Source organism: Saccopteryx leptura, chromosome 3 (assembly GCF_036850995.1).
Source record: "Saccopteryx leptura isolate mSacLep1 chromosome 3, mSacLep1_pri_phased_curated, whole genome shotgun sequence".
In the NCBI taxonomy this organism is placed as follows: Eukaryota; Metazoa; Chordata; class Mammalia; order Chiroptera; family Emballonuridae; genus Saccopteryx; species Saccopteryx leptura.
The window spans coordinates 106,400,603-106,419,646 of NC_089505.1; the positions used below are offsets into that span (position 1 = coordinate 106,400,603).

Consider the following 19,044-nt stretch of genomic DNA (forward strand, 5'->3'; position numbering starts at 1 on the left):
CTCTTATACTGGTGTCTCTAAATAATAATATATGAGCAGCAAATAGGGCTTAAAATGTGTGGTGTGTAAAAGAAGACTGTGTGTTTTTTAGGGAAAAGGTGACTACTTGATGAAGAATAAATAGTAGGTCCCCAAATAGGTCTGGTGGAAAGAGCATGAACAAACCACCTTCAACATATATCATCTATGAAAGCTTAAAGCATAGCACCTCATTTTTCTAACCCTGTACTTCCTCATGCATAAAACGGAAATGATAAAAACCAACAGAGTTCCTGGGGGTTCAAATCATATGTAAAAAGACTAGAACAGCCTGACCAGGCAGTGGTGCAGTGGATAGAGCATCGAACTGGGATGCCGAGGACCCAGGTTCGAGACCCTGAGGTCGCCAACTTGGGCGCGGGCTCATCTGGTTTGAGCAAAAGCTCACCAGCTTGGACCTAAGGTCGCTGGCTCGAGCAAGGGGTTACTCAGTCTGCTGAAGGCCCGCAGTCAAGGCACATATGAGAAAGCAATCAATGAACAACTAAGGTCTCGCAACAAAAAACTGATGATTAATGCTTCTCATCTCTCTCCATTCCCATCTGTCTGTCCCTGTCTATCCCTCTCTTTGACTCTCTCTCTGTCCCTGTAAAAAAAATAAAATTAAAATTAAATAAATAAATAAAAAGACTAGAACAGTTCCAGCACAGCACTTATAGAGCATGTATCATTATTACTTCTAAATAATAAAATAAAAGCATTCAATAATAACAGTACCTCTAGATCTCACTGGAAACACTCAACCTATCCTAGTAATCTCTGTTCAACACACTAATTTTTTTATTAAAACAGAAAATATTAATATAAAGGAGATCACTACATTGGAAAAGTTAAATAATTTCCAAGATCTTTTTCAATACCAAAATTCCACTGGAAATTTATTAGCCAATTCACTTTCATTCAATATGGTAAATCAAACTCTTAATAGAAAATATATGGTCTTTTATTTCGTTTTTAACCTATAAAAATTTCAGAATTTGAAATTTGGGAAATACAAAATGTACAAGAAACCAAATTACCTATAATCTATCTGCCTATCTGCACAAATAAAAGCAGTATTTTGCTGTTTCCTCCCAGTCCTTTTTCTATGTACATCATTACTCTTAATATATGGAGCTTAAAGCCATTTTTAGATAATAAATGAAGAAACTTTAATATAAAATTCCTCTCACTCTATAGCCCATCTCAGCACCCGTTTCAATATAGACATTCACTGAAATTCTCCTTTTAAAACAACTTTATCATTTCTTCCTCCCTTCATGAAACTAAGTTTCTTCAGAGAAAGAATAATGTATTAATTTCATCATTGTACATTTTGCTAGGCGTCTGAACCATGTAAGTAGTGTCTTCCTAATTTGGACAATTGGGGGGAATAACAATTTGAATCAATAAATTCTTAGCAAATTAAAGAACATTTTTAATTCATTTTAGAGAGGGAGAGACAGAGGGAGAGAGAGAGAGGAGAGACAGAGAGAGAGAAGGGGGGAGGAGCTGGAAGCATCAACTCCCATATGTGCCTTGACCAGGCAAGCCCAGAGTTTCGAACCGGCGACCTCAGCATTTCCAGGTCGATGCTTTATCCACTGCGCCACCACAGGTCAGGCCTAAAGAACATTTTTAAATTAACAGCAGGCATGGTGCTTTTAAATACATACAACAACTAGAATTAGGTTAATGAACTGTTCCCTTGTTGAAATCCTTAGGGAACTTTCTTTAAGAGAAAAATTATTTGTCATTAACATATCAATTGACTGTATATTCATGATATCTGAATGTACAGCTCCCTGGGTAAAAAATTAAAAAACAAAATAAAACCTGACCTGTGGTGGTGCAGTGGATAAAGCATCAAACTGGAATGCTGAGACTGCCAGTTCAAAACCCTGGGCTTGTCCAGTCAAGACACATAATAGAAGCATCTATGACTTGATGCTGCTCACTCTTTCCCCTGCCTTTCTCTCCTCTCTCTAAAATCAATAAAAATCTTTTAAATAAATAAATAAAACACCCATTCTCTATATAATTTAAACAGTCCTCTTTCTAGGGTTGTAAACAACTTGGTTATGCTGTTAACCTTAAAAAATTTTTTTTTTAAATTTTAAAAACACTTTTTAAAATTAACTTCAGAGAGAGGATGGGAGAAAGAGAGAGAGAGAGAAGGAAACATCAATTTGCTGTCCCACTTATTTATGCATTCATTGTTGATTCTTATGTGTGCCCTGACTGGGGATCAGACCCACAACCTGTATCAGGAAGATGCTCTATCCAGTGGTCCCCAACCTTTTTTGGGCCACGGACCGGTTTAATGTCAGAAAGTATTTTCACAGACCGGCCTTTAGGGTGGGACGGATAAATGCATCACGTGACCGAGACAAGCGTCAAGAGTGAGTCTTAGACAGATGTAACAGAGGGAACCTGGTCATTTTTTAAAAATAAAACATTGTTCAGACTTAAATATAAATAAAACGGAAATAATGTAAGTTATATATTCTTTCTCTGCGGGCCGCTACCAAATGGCCCACGGATCAGTACCGGTCCACGGCCCGGGGGTTGGGGGCCACTGCTCTATCCAACTGAGCAACCCAGCCAAGACCCCTAACCCTATTTCTAAAAAGCACTGGCACTACTGAAGAAACCTCTATTATTTTTTTATCTGTACATTAGAAACATATGCACCTTTAAAAGTCTTTAGACACTCAAAAGAAATGAAAGCTTATGTCCAAACAAAAATGCGTACACAAATGTTCACAGTAGTATTGTTTGTTACAGCCAAAAAAGGAGAAACAATCTAAAGGTCCATCAACTGATAAGTGAATAAACAAAATGTGGTATACATCTATATAACAAACTATTATTCAACAATAAAAAGAAATGAGGTACTGATACATGCTACAATATGGATGAATGTTGAAAACATGCTAAACATGCTAAGTGAAAGAAGCCTGTCACAAAGAACCACATACTGCAAAATTCCATTTGTATAAAATGTCCAGAATAGAAAGTAGACTGGAGGTTGCCTTGGGCTAGAGAGCAACTACCACTGGATACAGGTTTTTGGGGATAGAAATATTCTAAAATTGATTGTGGTGATGACTGTACAACTCTGTAATATACTAAAAAACACTGAATTATACACTTTAAGTGGGTGAATTACATATCAATAGAGCAGTTATTATAAAAATCTTTAGGTTCCCCAATTTCCACAAACTTCAAAGTTTTCCTGATGAGCTCTGTAAAAAACATTAAGAAAGGTACTTTGATCATAAAAAGCACTTATTAAAAAGGCAATAAATAGATAAATCTGTCTGCTAAATCTTCTGGAACCATTATAAGGTATTTTAAATTTTTTCTTTTATTAATTTTTAGAGGAGTGAGAGAGAGAGAGAGAAGGGGGAGGGAGGAAAAGGAAGCATCAACTCCCATATGTGCCTTGACCAGGCAAGCCCAGGGTTTTGAACCGATGACCTCAGCGTTCCAGATCGACGCTTTATCCACTGCACCACAGGTCAGGCCATTATAAGGTATTTTAAAATCAACAGTTCTCAAAAAACATTACATAAAAAATATGAAGAATATTTCTCTGGAGAAGGTCAATCACTAAATTTTAAAAATATATATTAAGCCTTGACCAGATAGCTCGGTTGGTTAGAGCATTGTCCTGAAGCACAGAGTTTGCCAGTCTAATACCTGGTCAGGGCACATATAGAAAGAGAAATGTTCCTGTCTCTGTCTCACTCTTCCAACCTCTCTCTAATAAAACAAAGGCCACAGCAGTACACTGAGCTGAAGCCACACTCCCATCACAGCTCCTTACTATACCCGGAAGATAAAAGAAACTCAATGTAAAAATAGGGAAGAGGGTGAGAAATCCCTCAACAAAGATAACTCTTGCTTACCCTATCCCCAGCACTAATTATTCTCTCGCCACTGTGTTGTCAATTCTTTATTCTTCTGAGGTGTTAAGCCATTTCCCAAGAATGAACATATAAGATTCTAAACTTTTTGTTTATCCTTTCCAAAATACCCAGAAGCATAATTCTGTACTCAGGCTCAGCCTGTAGAAAGTAAATGCTGTTTGTTGCCTGAGAGAAAATGGACAAATGCACAAAAGATGTCTCTTCTGCAAGTCCAGAGAGGTGTGATGAAAAATATCGTGTTACTTTACAGTTTACAAAGCACTTCAACCACATCCATAACTGAAATCTGAAACACAGCTCTTCCAAAGTAACTACTCTGTTTTTCTCGTACTAAAAATCTCATGATTCATCCCATTTCCTTCTTTTTTTTTTCTTTTCCAAGTGAGAGGAGGGGAGACAGTGAAATAGACTCCCACGTGCACCCAACTATGATTCACCTGGCAACCCTGTCTGGGGCCAATGTTCAAACTAATCTCAAGCCACTGGCTGCAGGAGAGGAAGAGGGAGAGAAAGAGGAGAGGGAGGAGAGGGAGGAGAAGGAGAGAGGGGAGGGGGGATGGGAGAGAGGGGGGGAAAGGGGGGAGAGAAGGGAGAGAAGCAGATGGTTGCTTCTCCTGTGTATCCGGACTGGGAATTGAACCCAGGACATCCATACACTGGGCTGATGCTCTAGCAACTAAGCCACTGGCCAGAGCCCCATTTCCCTCTTTTCTGTGGCCACAGGGACACTCAGAGCAAATTCTGTAACCCATCACTCTGGTACATATTTCTAAATTCTAAATTTACATCGCCTTCATTTTCCTGACATACCTTTATTTTCCCATAGTTACTCTCAGTATTACCAATCCCATAATTTTTTCCCTAATTTCACACCAAAAACCTTTGGAGCAAAACAAAATCATATCCCAAACCTCTGCAAACTGCCATCTAGTAGGCACATACAACCACGTACCAAATGAATTTTTTTTTAACACTGGAACCTAATTCTTAAAATTGGAAAATCTAAAGTTAGTCAAAGGCCTACTGATGCTTCTTCTGACCAAAAGCATAGCATTAAGTCTTCATTAACACCAGATACGAATTTTTAAAAGGCTCTAAGAGTACAAGTATAAATTAAGAAAACAAAATATGAAAGAATAAGTTAACTTTATCACACATGATGTCAACTAAATGCCACTGGCTCAAATGCTAGGCTTTTGAGTAATCCACCCAGAAAGACAAGAGACTCATGGTCTAACAGTTTTATTCAGCAGGAACAGAGGAAAAGGAACTTCAGGAAATGTCAAAACCCCCAGTACAGAGAATACTTGTGCACTCTCCCACTTTAACACACTATTGATTAATTCCAAGTGTAAGGACGGTCTCACAGTCATTGGAGAGTAAGGACAGACATGTCAAAGACAAGTGTCATAACACTAGAAGATGGAAACACCAAGTGGAAAAAAAAGGAGGGTTACAAATAAAGCCACTAAGAGAAGATTCATCCACAGAATTTTACCTGGCTATCTAGAATTATCTCCCACCAGCTGTCAATTTATGGTGGATACTGATATATCCTAGCACCAAAAAGTAAAAAAACTTCTGTGGAGCCTGACCAGGCAGTGGCACAGTGAATAGAGCACTCTGGACTGGGACACATAGGACCCAGGTTCAAAACCCCGAGGTTGCCGGCTTGAGCGCAGGCTCATGGTGCAGGCTCATCCAGCTTGAGCACAGGCTCATCAGCTTGAGTGGGGGGTTGCTGATTTGAGCATGGGATCCTAGACATGACCCCAAGGTTGCTGGCTTGAGCAAGGGGTCACTAGTTCTGCTGCAGCCCCTTCTCCCCATCCAGGCACATATGAGAAAGCAATCATTGAACAACTAAGGAACCACACGAAGAATTGATGCTTCTCATCTCTCTCCCTTCGGTATGTCTGTCCCCATTTGTCCCTCTGTCTGTCTCTCTCTGACTCCATCACCAAAAAAGAAAAAGAAAAAAGAAACCTCTGTGGAGTAGTCTTCTAAATTTTCTTTCTCCCAAAGCTGACTTTCTACCTATCTCTGCCACTTAAAATCCAGTGGAGACCATAGTTCAAATGATCTGACTGACCTTAAAATATTTTCCCTATTTCATCACCCACTTTATCTCACAGAAGTTTACAGGAAAAACAGATTTCACAATAAGAGAATAAAAGTATCACAACAAGTCAAAAACTTGACCTTGGGTTTTGCATGATGAAACCTTATTAACACTATTCAAAAAGGTAAAAAGAGATCTTCAAGTATAAAAGTTACTGTTTAAATATGTAAATTTTTATACATTATAAATATTATTCACTTAGTTAGGAAAGTGTATTTTCCAGTGTTCTTTATCTTGGTCCACATTCACTGTCTTGTTTACTATGGGTAAATTTACCAGGCAAATAAAGTTGTTTTTTCTTCCAATGGGACTTCCTTCTTTCATTCCCCTCCAAAGACCCTATTATGGGCCAAGAGTTTCTAAGTATACCAAGTACAATTAATTTTATGTATTAAAACAAGTGATACTTAATGTTTACAATATTAATGTGGGAAAGAAATACAGAAAGACCATAAAAATGGCAAATGTTACAACTCAAAAAAAAAATTTTAATATCCTCCTCACTCCAATATATTATATTTCATGGTTTCTAAATTTCACCTAACTAAATATCTCAGTTTGCAAGATTTTTATAAGATTTTATTTATTCATTTTGGAGAAAGAAAGGGGGAGGAAGGGGGGTAGGAGCAGGAAGCATCAACTCCCATATGTGCCTTGACCAGGCAAGGGTTTCAAACTGGGGACCTCAGCGTTCCAGGTCGATGCTTTATCCACTGTGCCACCACAGGTCAGGCACAAGATTTTTAAAGTGATGCATATTACACCTCAACACATGTTCTCAAGCTGTTAATGTTTTAAATTCATTAAAAAGCCCTCATGCTAATTATCTGTCAAGTTTCATAATTAGAAAAAAAAGCTAATATAAAAATCAGTCATATATATTATATATTTAGGCACAGCTTAAAGAGCTCAGTAAAAGATGGGAAAACTCAGATACTAAGAGAATTTTTCTACGTTAAACAGGAAAGTCCTACCGTCAAAAGGTTAAAGAAATGTTTTAGTATAAAAAAGTGGTTGCTCATAAATGAGAGCTCTAAAGAGAGAAATGAATGTCAAGTCCTGGCACAATAGAGTGCCCTTCCCTCCAACACTGCTGGCTGGCCTCATAGCCGGCCATATTCTCTGCTTCGCCAGCCCATGGTAAAGGCGTGCTGACAATATGGTCTTAAATTCTGTTCTAGCATGCCACAGGCCTTTTTAAAAAGCAAAGGAGGCCCTGGCCGGTTGGCTCAGTGGTGGAGCATTGGCTTGGCGTGTGGAAGTCCCGGGTTCGATTCCCGGCCAGGGCACACAGGAGAGGCACCCATCTGCTTCTCCATCCCCCCCCCCCCTTCCTCTCTGTCTCTCTCTTCCCCTCCCGCAGCTAAGGCTCCATTGGAGCAAAGATGGCCTGGGCGCTGGGGATGGCTTCTCGGCCTCTGCCTCAGGCGCTAGAGTGGCTCTGGTCACAACATGGCGACACCCAGGATGGGCAGAGCATCGCACCTGGTGGGCATGCCGGGTGGATCCCGGTCGGGCGCATGCGGGAGTCTGACTGTCTCTCCCTGTTTCCAGCTTCAGAAAAATACAAAAAAAAAAAAATACAAAAAAGCAAAGGAGTTGCAGGTTTCCCCTCTGCATCCCCCACTGGAGTGCATCATCAAACTCTAATAGACTCCAAGAGACCTACAACCAGGGAAGAAATGGGTAGAGACAGCTTGTCCCAGGTTAACCACCTGAACCTGCCTCCAAGGCCCCCTTTTCTCTGACATCTCAGTGAGCCAAAGCAGACCAGCCCAGGATCTCTCCTGTTGCCACTGTCCCAAGGTTTAATAAACATACTCTCAAAAAAATTAAAAAGAGACAAAGGAAATAGGCCCACCTAAATAAACCCACTGAGCCTGACCAGGCAGTAGTGCAGTGGATAGAGCAGGGGTCCCCAAACTTTTTACACAGGAGGCCAGTTCACTGTCCCTCAGACCGTTGGAGGGCTGGACTAGAAAAAAACTATGAACAAATTCCTATGCACACTGCACATATCTTAAAGTAAAAAAAACAAAACGAGAACAAATACAATATTTAAAATAAAGAACAAGTAAATTTAAATCAACAAACTGACCAGTATTTCAATGGGAACTATGCTCCTCTCACTGACCACCAATGAAAGAGGTGCCCCTTCCAGAAGTGCGAGGGGGGCCAGATAAATGGCCTCAGGGGGCCACATAAGGCCCACGGCCGGGCCGTAGTTTGGGGACCCCTGGGATAGAGCATCGGACTAGGATGTGGAGGACCCAGGTTCGAGACCTGAAGGTTGCCAGCTTGAGCACAGACTCATCTGGTTTAAGCAAAGCTCACCAGCTTGGACCCAAGGTCGCTGGCTCAAGCAAGGGGTTACTCAGTCTGCTGAAGGCCCATGGTCAAGGCACATATGAGAAAGCAATCAATGAACAACTAAGGTGTCGCAATGAAAAACTGACTGATGCTTCTCATCTCTCTCTGTTCCTGTCTGTCTGTCCCTATCTATCCCTCTCTCTGACTCTCTCTCTGTCTCTGTAAAAAAAATAATTGATACTGCAGAATGTGCTGGCTTAGTAGGATCACTTTATATTGAGTCATTCTGTCTCAACAGAGATAAGTTTCCCACAATTACTACTTAGAATAGTAATAAAAAAAACAAAACTGGAAAAAAAATAGACTTTAGCATTATTGCTCTTGTGGGGAGAAAAGGGGGCAGGGAGCGCTCTTGCAATTAGAAGGAGAAAAGTCAACATTATTTGTTCATCTCATTGTTAAGTTTATCATCTCCAAAGACAAGCCAAATAATTCTTTGAATGTGTTACTTAGTTGTAATGATTTGGTTTGGTTTGGTTTAGGTTATTTTATTGTTTTTATTTTTCATATTTTTCCAAAGTTAGAAGCAGGGAGGCAGTCAGATAGACTCCTGCATAGGATCCACCTGGCATGCCCACCAGGGGGCGATGCTCAGCCCATCTGGGGCATTGCCCCGCTGTGGCCAGAGCCATTCTAACACCCAAGGAGGAGGCCATGGAGCTGTCCTCAGTGCCCAGGCCAACTGTGCTCCCACAGAACCTTGGCTGCGGGAAGGGGAGAGAGAAAGGAGAAGGGGAAGGGTGGAGAAGCAGATAGGTGCTTCTTCTGTATGCCCTGGCCAGAAATCGAACCCAGGACTTCCACATGCCAGGTCAACGCTGAGCCAACTGGCCAGGGCTATTCACTTTTCTTTTTTTTTCTTTTAATTTTAGGGAGAGGAGACAGAGAGAGGGGTAGGGGAGGAGCAGAAAGCATCAACTCCCATATGTGCCTTGACTAGGCAAGCCCAGGGTTTTGAACCAGCAACCTCAGCATTCCAGGTCAACGCTTTTACCCACTACGCCACCATAGGTCAGGCTATTCACTTCTTTATTATTAACTTTTTTTTGTAAGCAACAAAGAGGTTTTTTCCTTCGCTTTTATTTGATTTTAGAGAGACAGGATGGAAGAGGGAGAGTGGGAGGGAAGGAGAGAGGAAAGGAGGAGGAGAGGGAGGGAAAGAGACATCAATTTATTGTCCCACTTATTTATGCCTTCATTGGTTGATTCTTGTACGTGCCATGATTGGGTATCGAACCCACAACCTTGGGATGACACTCTAACCAAATGAACTACCCAGCCAAAGTGATTGGTCTAGTTTTTAAAGCTAGAAACATTTCTAGGGAAGCAGAAATAGTATACAGAGAGCATGTGCACTAGAATCATCAGAGACCTAATTTCAAAACCAGGTTCTACCTGGTAACTATGCTTCATTCTCTCATCTCTCAAAAAAGGGTATTACTTCCCTCATGAGACTGTTCTGAGGATTAAATACAGGAAATCTATAACCAGTGCCTAGAACATAAGTACTCAGTAAATGTATCTATCCTCATCAGTGATTCTGAACCTCTTCTGTACTCCCACCTAACAGAGACACCCTCTTACCCCAATCAGTAACAGTGGCTGATGAGGGCAGTGATCCTCCACCTAGAGATATGTACCCCCCACTCTCAACTACACTATACTCACTACTGCTGCTTGTCCAAAGTGGCCTCTACCTGCCACCATGTGTACTTTTTACCTGGTGCAAATCTGAAGAACTTACGTGGTCTTCCCTTATTCAATCAACACAAAAACATGAGACATCTCCTGGGACAAGGGAATGAAAAACACAACAATCTCTGCCCTAGAACAGTTTAGTCCAGGAGATGAGATCAACACCAAAACCAGTAAATGACTGCAGGAGAAGTCATTTGTGGGTGACCAACATCTGCAACAGAGCAACTACCCTCAGTTCCCCAAATGCTGTTCAATATCATGTGTCCAGCCCAACAATACTGTTTTGAGATGGGTCTAATTCAACACCTCCTACCTTGGTCTCTCTCCCTATATGTACAGCTGCCTAAATCTCAAACTGAACATGTATATTACTACCTGGCCAGGTAGCTCAGTTGGTTAGAGCATCGTCCCAATACGCCAAGGTTGTGGGTTTGATCCCCAGTCAGGGCACATACAGAAACGGATCAATCTTTCTCTTTCTTTTTCTATTTGTTTCTCTCTCTCTCTCTCTCTCTCTCTTCCCACCTTTGTCCCTCTCTTAAATCAAACAAAATTTTTTTAAAAATTAAATAAAACTAAAAAAACCACAAAACTTCCCTGCTTTAAAAAAAGGAATCAAGCAATAAATGCATAAATAAGTGGAACAAACTGATGTTTTCTTTCTCCCTTCCTCTATCTCTAAAACCAATAAATTAAATTTTTTTTTAAAAACATGTATACCAGGCGCTGGCTGGTTGACTCAGTGGATAAGAGCATCAGCCTGGGGTATAGACATCCCAGTTTCGATCCTCAGCCAAGGCACAAATGAGGAGTGACCATCTGCTTCTCCCTCCTACCTCTATCCTGTCTCTCGCTCTTCCCCTCTCGCAGCCAGTGGTTCAACTGGTTCGAGCACCAGCCCTGGGTGCTGAGGATAACTTGGTTGGTCCAAGAACTGGCCCTGGGCACTGAGGATAGTTCGGTTGATCCCAGCATCAAACCCAGACAGGGGGTGCCCGGTGGATCCCTGTCAGGGTGCATGTGGGAGTCTGTCTCACTGTCTCCCCTCCTCTCACTTAAAAAAAAAAAAAGGAAAAGAAAACGTGCATGCCACTAAATGTAATTACTACCTTGTCCCCAAGACCATATCCTCCACTGTATTACTTTTCCTGTATTACTTCATTTTCCCAAAGACCTAAGATTTCTAATTCAATCACCAAATTCTGTGCATTTCTCAGTACAATCACCTCTTTTTCACTGCTCATACCAGAACTATTAGTTATCCAATTAGTCTTAGCCCTGATCTGCCCCAATCTCTTATTGCCAACTCAGTCTTCCAAAAACACTACTAAAAGCTAGTCCGTACAGACACACTCAAAGACTCTGCTGCCCCCAGAATTAAATCTTAGCCTGGCACTCAAGGCCTGTATCTTTGTGACAATGTCCTTTTCCCCCAACTTTATTTTAAGGCCAAAGAATTAGGGTAGCTCAGTTTGTTAGAGTGTCATTCCAATATGCCAAGGTTGTGGGTTCAATCCCCAGACAGGGCACATATAACAATCAACCAATGAGGGCCAAAGGATTAGAGACTCATACGTTCAAAAATTTTTTGAAAAGGTCTGAGATATTATATACCAAATTCTAGAAACTGGGTAATTGAAATAAATAAAATTTGATCTCCTCCTCCAAGACTCCAAGCAAATAGGAAATAGTGACTTAATAACAGGTACATAATAAAGACAAAAAGTGCCAAAAGTTTCACAAAAAACTCCATACACCTCATACTTCTTTGTATCCTTCACCTACACATCAGAGGTGCTTATGAAGAAGCACTGATATTGATGATTGTTCCAGTAAACCAAAGACCTATGATCAGCATGCTTAATAAATTTCTGTTGAGCAAAAAGATAGATTTTACCTACTCATTTCTTCTATGGTAAATAACTATGGTACATGGGCTACCTCTTTGAAGGGACAAGGAAAGCACAGCTCAAAATCCAGATTTGCAAGTATGCTTGGGCCTAATTTGCTTCTGAAGCAGAACAGATGTCAGGTCTTTTTGCTCGTCAGTACTCAGTGGCAATATAAAATGAACCTCCACAAATTCAACCTATGCCCAATTTCAAAGAAAAGCCTCACTGAAACATTTTAATCCTTTCATCACCATCAGGAAGTTAGGAAACACAGATAAGGCTAAACTCTTCTCAGTAAAATATGCTGTGATCCCAGATATGTTTCTAGATTAGTAAAAGTTACCATCTTAAAATTAACTAAATAAAACAAGTTCTTAGAACAAGAGGATGAAGATAGTTAAAACCTAAAAGCTACAACTACTCCTCTCTGACAGCTTACATTAGATATGTACCAGTTACATTTCAAATAAATTTCACTTAGTAGCTGATTTGTTATCAACATCCTACTACTTTCAACTGCAACATCTTAAAACCAAAAGTCACCCACACCCAACAGGAAAGGCTCTAAAATATGTATTTGGCCTATAAACAGCCCAAAGAGTTCTTAAAATATGTTAAGAGGGAAAAAAAGTATTCTTTGTTTAAAAAAAAAAGGTATATCCAGAAACACAATGTGCATATTATAACAATCTTAACTTTTTAAAAATGAATTGGTCATTTAATATTTAGCACCAGAATGACAATGTTAAAACAATCATCCTTTAAAACAAGTGACTATTTAATTTAGACCAAGTAAAATTAGTAATTAAAGCTTTTGAAGACATTCACTAAAAGCAGATATCCTAAAGGGACAGCGATTATAAAAGAGTTTCAAAGCTGAAATAGTGAACTTTTTTTTACCTGATGTTCTGCATGAATGTTATCCCCAGTAGGCCATCGATGTTTGCTATTATTATAGCCGCCTCCACCACTTCCTCCTCCCCCAAGCTGCTCACCATGCTGCCTCTGAAAGAAGTAGTCCACCATAGCGTCGTCCTGGGAACGGCCTGCAACTCCTATGGATCCTGGGACAGGGCTGGAGTGTGTTCCAGCTGCTAGAGCCTGATTTGCAGCTGGTTGTGGCTGCGCTTGCGACCCTGTTCCAGATGTCAAAACAACAGGCATGTTGGGATTAGCTGGTTCTTCAGGGTGATGTTTCAGGTGGGGGCTGAAAGAGTCCTGCCAAAGCACTGCTTTTCTCTTCAAGACACATGCAACGCTCATTCCACCAACACCTAAGGACAAACAGGTTACAAATGGTTAAAATTTGCATTTTTAAAAAACATCACTTGACATACAAGAGTAAGCTCTGTATATTTCGCAATGTCATCTACAACTAGTTTACACCTAGCAGCTAAATATTTTAAAAGACATAACAATTTTCTAAACTGAAATTTCCATTTTTAAGTTGCTGAGAGAGAGAGAGAGAGAGAGAGAGAGCACGTGTGTGTGGAAATAAATGTAATTGGTGGCAGGTACTCAGATGCTTAAACAAGGTATGGAGATCAGGACTCAATATGAAAACTTCAGAGAAACTTATTTTGTTACCAAAGGTAACAATCTAGAATTAGACTTTAACCAATTGCTCTACTCAGCTTATTTACACCTTAAACCAACTGTGGCAGATACATTTTAAATCAGGGGTCCCCAACCTAAGCCCACAGGCCGCATGCAACCCACTGAGGCCATTTATCCGCCCCCGGCCCCCCCCCCCCCCGGTCGCACTGGTGGTCAGTGAGAGGAGCATAGTTCCCATTGAAATACTGGTCACTTTGTTGATTTAAATTTACTTGTTCTTTATTTTAAATATTGTATTTGTTCCCGTCTTGTTTTTTTACTTTAAAATAAGGTATGTGCAGTGTAAATAGGGATTTGTTCATAGTTTTTTTTATAGTCCAGCCCTCCAACTGTCTGAGGGACAGTGAACTGGCCCCCTGTGTAAAAAGTTTGGGGACCCCTGTTTTAAATGAACAAGGGCCCTGGGGCTCAGTTAGAGCAAGTTTGATCCTTGGTCAGGGTACATACAAGAATCAACCAATTAATGCATAAATAAGTGGAACAACAAATTACTATTTCTCTCTCTCCCTTCTCTCTAAAATCAATCAATAAAATTTTTTAAAAATAAATTTTTAAAAAAGAAATAAAATTTTTAAAAAGAAATGAACAAGAGCCTGACCAGGCAGTGGCACAGTGGATAGAGCATCAGACTGGGATGTCGAGGACCCAGGTTCAAGACCCTGAGGTCGCCAGCTTGAGCATGGGTTCATCTGGTTTGAGCAAAGCTCACCAGCGTGAGCCCAAGGTCACTGGCTTGAGCAAGGGGTTAGTTACTCAGTCTGCTGTAGCCCCCCAGTGAAGGCACATATGAGAAATCAGTCAATGAACAACTAAGGAACTGTAACGAAGAATTGATGTTTCTCATCTCTCCCTTCCTGTCTGTCCCTCTCTCTCACTCTGTCTCTGCCACACACACAAAAAAGAAATGAACAAGAGTGTTAAGAGTGTTATAAAATATCACTTTATAGCTGAAGCAGACATTAAGACAACAAACAAATAAAAATCCAAATGCATACATAATTAGCAATGACTCAGACTGTTGAAAACTTGACAGGACCCTTAAAATGTCCAACATATTCATAGGGTGCTCCCTGATTAAATAGTAAGGGCCCCCTGATCAAGAAAAGCAACATAATGTTCATAGCCTAAAACATGTCCTCAGCTGCTATTGATTGGGGGTTGGGGGTGTCGAATATTTTTACCAATAATTTACGATTTTTACTGCAATCACATCATTATTCCATTAGTACTTTGACTGCTATAAACAGGATGAGACCAAACCAAATTCAAACACTTTGCTAGGATAGAAAGTCTCACTATAAAACAAACAAACTGAAGATACCTCAACACAATAATTGTGTGGCAAATATATTGTAGAAATTATCTAGCCTGACCTGTGGTGGCCCAGTGTATAAACTGATGATCTAGAATGGTGAGGTCACCAGTTCGAAACCCCAGGCTTGCCCAGTCAAGGCACATGTGAGAATCAACTATTAGTTGATGCTTCCTGTTCTTTCCCTTCTGACATTCTCTCCTCCCTCTAAAAATCATAAGTAAAATCTAAAAAAATATATATATATCTAATCGTCTCTAATTTACAGATGAAAACACGGACAGAAAAATTATGTGATGTGTCCAAGGCCATTCAGCTAGAGAGGTGCAAAGAAGGAATTCAAACCTAAATCTGTTTTGTATCCAAGCCCAGTTCTTTCTATCAACCCCTTGCTACATCCAAGTAAATCAACACAGGCACTTTCACCTGCATTTATTTGCTGCTCTTTCTTCTCTGGAAAGCTCAACAGAAGAATCTCCAAAATGTTATTATGAAACATTACTATTTAAGTTTCTTAAAATCAAAAGCTACATTTGTACTATATTTGTAAATACAATGTAACACTTATAGCCCTGAAGATGTTTTTAAAAGTTGCTACAAAGTAATTAATCAGTGACCAACTAGAACACATCTAATCACAAACACTAGTCTAATTTCAAGGCTATCTATCACCCTAACTGCTACAAATGCCTTATCTCTCTGTAGCCCAACTGTGACATTTCAAAAACAGACTGAAAAGATTTATGAGAAATCTATTATTTCTTTATAGAATAACTAAACCTCCTAATAAAGAAGCATTTGCTTTTCACAACTATTTCATGTTTTGAAGCCAGAAGTAAAAAGACACAATGGAATTTGTAATTTGTTCAAAGCCTAATTTGGAAATGCCTAGTTTCAGTTAACAACTCCAATTCATCAGATCCATATGAAGGTACTAGTCTAGCTTTCTAGGCAGTTTCTGCTTTCATGAACTGAACTGTGCTCATGGTTAAGTGCCAAAATCAGAAAGTCACTGCTGTGTTTACTACAGGTCTTTGCAAAATCCTAACCAACCTAATGCCTTACAGTTTGATTTTCAAAAGAACTCACTGCCCTCTTATTACCAACAGTAGCCAGTTCCACTTTCTTTTAGAAGGGAGTATCAATCTAACAGAGTTCATTCTAGAGCAAGTCAAGAATCCCAGACCCCAAGTTTTACCATTTAACTAGCAACCCCTTTGAGCCTGTTTCCTCATCTAGAAAATGGAAAAAATTCTTCCTCCATGCCTTACAAGTTTGTTTTTTAATCAAACTAGAATTGATGTAAAAGTTTTTGGTAAACTTAGTCATTATGCTAAGATGTCAGAAATTCAGTTCCAATCGGTCCCATAACTCCCATAAGGCAATGGCACTCGAGTCCCGGAGAGGATTCCTGAAACTGCAAATGCAATCTTTTCTGAAATAAAAGATTTGCCTTAATACTTATCTAGCAAAGAATTTCCACATAAAAATGATGTTTACCACTGAAACACAATAAACACACATTCCAAAAAGGGATTTGGGGGGACAGAGGAGATTCCTATAAAAATGTTCAAACAAAACAATTGGCTTTTATAAAGCTATCTCTATGCCGAGACTTCCTGCTTTACCTAAAGAGGCAAGGCAGTCTCTCAAACAAGAGAAAACCTGGCAGAAGGGACAGTTTGAAAGTGAGCAAATACCTAAGCAATTAACACGTGTCTTGAGTGGTTTTGTAATATTTTGGCAACTACAGCCCGAAAATTTTTAAATTGTCACTTAACAATTAGAAAACATTTAATCTGCTGATGCCTTTCAGAGAACTCTCAAAGCCCATTAAAAAGTTGTATGTACCATTTGAAATGACTTTTTTATTTTTTTTACAAACGGCACATTATAAAAATAAGTATTTTAAGCATCTAAAAATAAGGGCTGATTCTAGTTACTCTTCTAGTTTTCAAACTGTTTACATCAAAGATGTATCTTTTCTTTTTAAATAAAACAAACAGACTTTATCTCAAACAAAGGAACACGATTTTATATCCACAACTCACCTTTTTTTAATAAAAATGCTTAGTGGATTTTTAGATGATTTTTTCCTATTGAATTTATTGGGGTGACACTGGTTAATTATACAGGTTTCAGGTGCACAATTCTACATCATCTGTACTCTGTACTGTGGTTCACCATCCCAATGCTTAATGTTTTAAAAGGTGTTTACTTTCACTACACTGAAAAAAAAAATTGTCCATGGTCATAAATTTATTTTAAAACAGTTCATCATAAACTCACATTAAACTTCAAACCCAACTTCAAAAAACTGTGGCCTTGGATAAGACGAATTCAATTGTGCCTGAGGCAAAATACTAACTCAAACTTCAGAATCCAGTGAGTATTTCCCAAAGATCCAGATGTACAATCAACAGCCTCCAAGACTGTTTTGTAAAGTTAAAATTAGCAATGGAACAAATGTTTAGTATTTTGCTTACTAAAACTGCATGAAGAGCCACATATCTTAGAGGAGGCTTGTCTTGATGGGTTTCTATGTGTTTTCATGAAAAAAAAAAAAAAAAAAAAGCAAAAGGTTCAAACCCATTGCTTTAAAACAGAACCCCAAGAAAGGCCTCATACACTATCATTCTGAATCCCAGGAAGGGTATGAAGTGAACGAATTAATATCGACAACTAAAACAGTATCTTCTTAACTGAACAATGAAAAGTAACAATCCTGCAAGTTATGATAAGGCTAAAAACCTTCCCTGGTAGTGTGTGTGTGTGTGTGTGTGTGTGTGTGTGTGTGTGTGTGTTCAGATGGGGGGGCTACAGTAGGGAGAAAAAAGTTACAGGAGCGGATTTCTCAATTGACGTGGGAGTGGTACTGACAAGTATAATAAATGATCTATGTTTACCAAGAACGTTTGTGAGGTCTAAAACTATCTAGTATTGTGTATATTTTCCTACTACCGAACGATAAACCCCTCTTTGAGTTAAGAGAGAAGCGCACCAGCACAGAGAGGCTCAAAGAGGAAGAACCCACCAAAATCCCCAGCTCTCGGAACAAAAGGCCACAAGAACCCAGGAGCCTAGAAACCGATCTGAAACTTCCTGATCGCCACTTCTCCACATTTAAGGCTCGCAAAGTTCCCCCATGGTAGGTCTCGCCAGTACACAAGGGCCATGGCTGCTTCTAAAGCTATTTATTTATTGTTCCTCCTGCTTCAGCCCTGACACGAAAGCTAAAGAAGTCGAAGAAATCCAGGGTGGCACGAAAAACACTTCATGGCCACACAGAAGACTCGGGGCTTCGCAAACCCATCGAAAAAGCAACCCGAGTGGCAACATCAATCTTCGGGGGTTCCAAAGGGGCCGAGCATAAATGTACAGGGAAGTCTATGCCCTGGGTCCGGGCCTAAACCTCCGGCATTTTTCTCGCTTCGACCCTGCTCCCCACCCCCTCCCTCCTTTGATAACAATAGGGGCCTTGCTGCTGACTCCAAAACATGTACGAGGAACATCGAGTGAGAAGCCTCAGCCAGGGCCCCGGCGGCTTTTCCAAAGCCCTTCTCACCCCCCAACCGCTCTCAAACACCAATACAATGGGACAATCTGCTCGCTGGGGGTCCGGAGCAGCGTTTGGGGACCGCGGGGTGCGGATACTCACGGGCGGAGCGGTAGGATGAAGATGGATTTCAGCCCCCCGATCTTCCCTCTCCGGCGCTCTCGCTCCCCCTTACCTTTCACTCCGACAACATGGCGGCCCACTGGAGACTGGGCTGGCGCGGTGCATCATGGGATAGACTCTGGCCCCGGCTCCGGCGGTGGCAGCGGCATGTGCGAGAAGGAAGGCGGCTCTGGAACAGGTTGCCTGGTTGCCATGCCAACCCGAGGCCTGTGTGAACTTGGGGAACTCGCAGACAACACGACCACAGCGCACGCGAGTGCTCACCTGCTAGGCGAGCGCGCGCAGCCTCTAGTAGAAGGCGAGGTCCCGGGTCCGCACAGAAGCGCGCGACACGGAACTGGGCATGCAGAGTCAGGGCTGAGACGCTCTGCAGAGTGAACAAGGGAGTCTAGACGCGGCAA

At 40.6% G+C, this 19,044-nt stretch overlaps 1 protein-coding gene across 16 annotated transcripts in view; it reads right to left on the reverse strand.

The window, feature by feature from the left end:
• Window positions 1-18,749, reverse strand: part of PUM1 (pumilio RNA binding family member 1) — a 145,057-nt gene extending 126,308 nt beyond the window's left edge. For 15 of the 16 annotated variants that reach the window (XM_066375685.1, XM_066375684.1, XM_066375683.1 and 12 more), the window contains exons 1-2: window positions 18,623-18,741; window positions 12,936-13,309 (exon numbers count right to left, since the gene is read on the reverse strand). In XM_066375685.1, the coding sequence (XP_066231782.1) occupies window positions 12,936-13,298 (363 nt within the window). In that variant the 5' untranslated portion in view covers window positions 13,299-13,309; window positions 18,623-18,741. Of the gene's footprint in view, window positions 1-12,935; window positions 13,310-18,622 lie in introns of all 16 variants that reach the window. The other variant, XM_066375670.1, reaches the window with a different exon arrangement.
• Window positions 18,750-19,044: the final 295 nt, after the last annotated feature.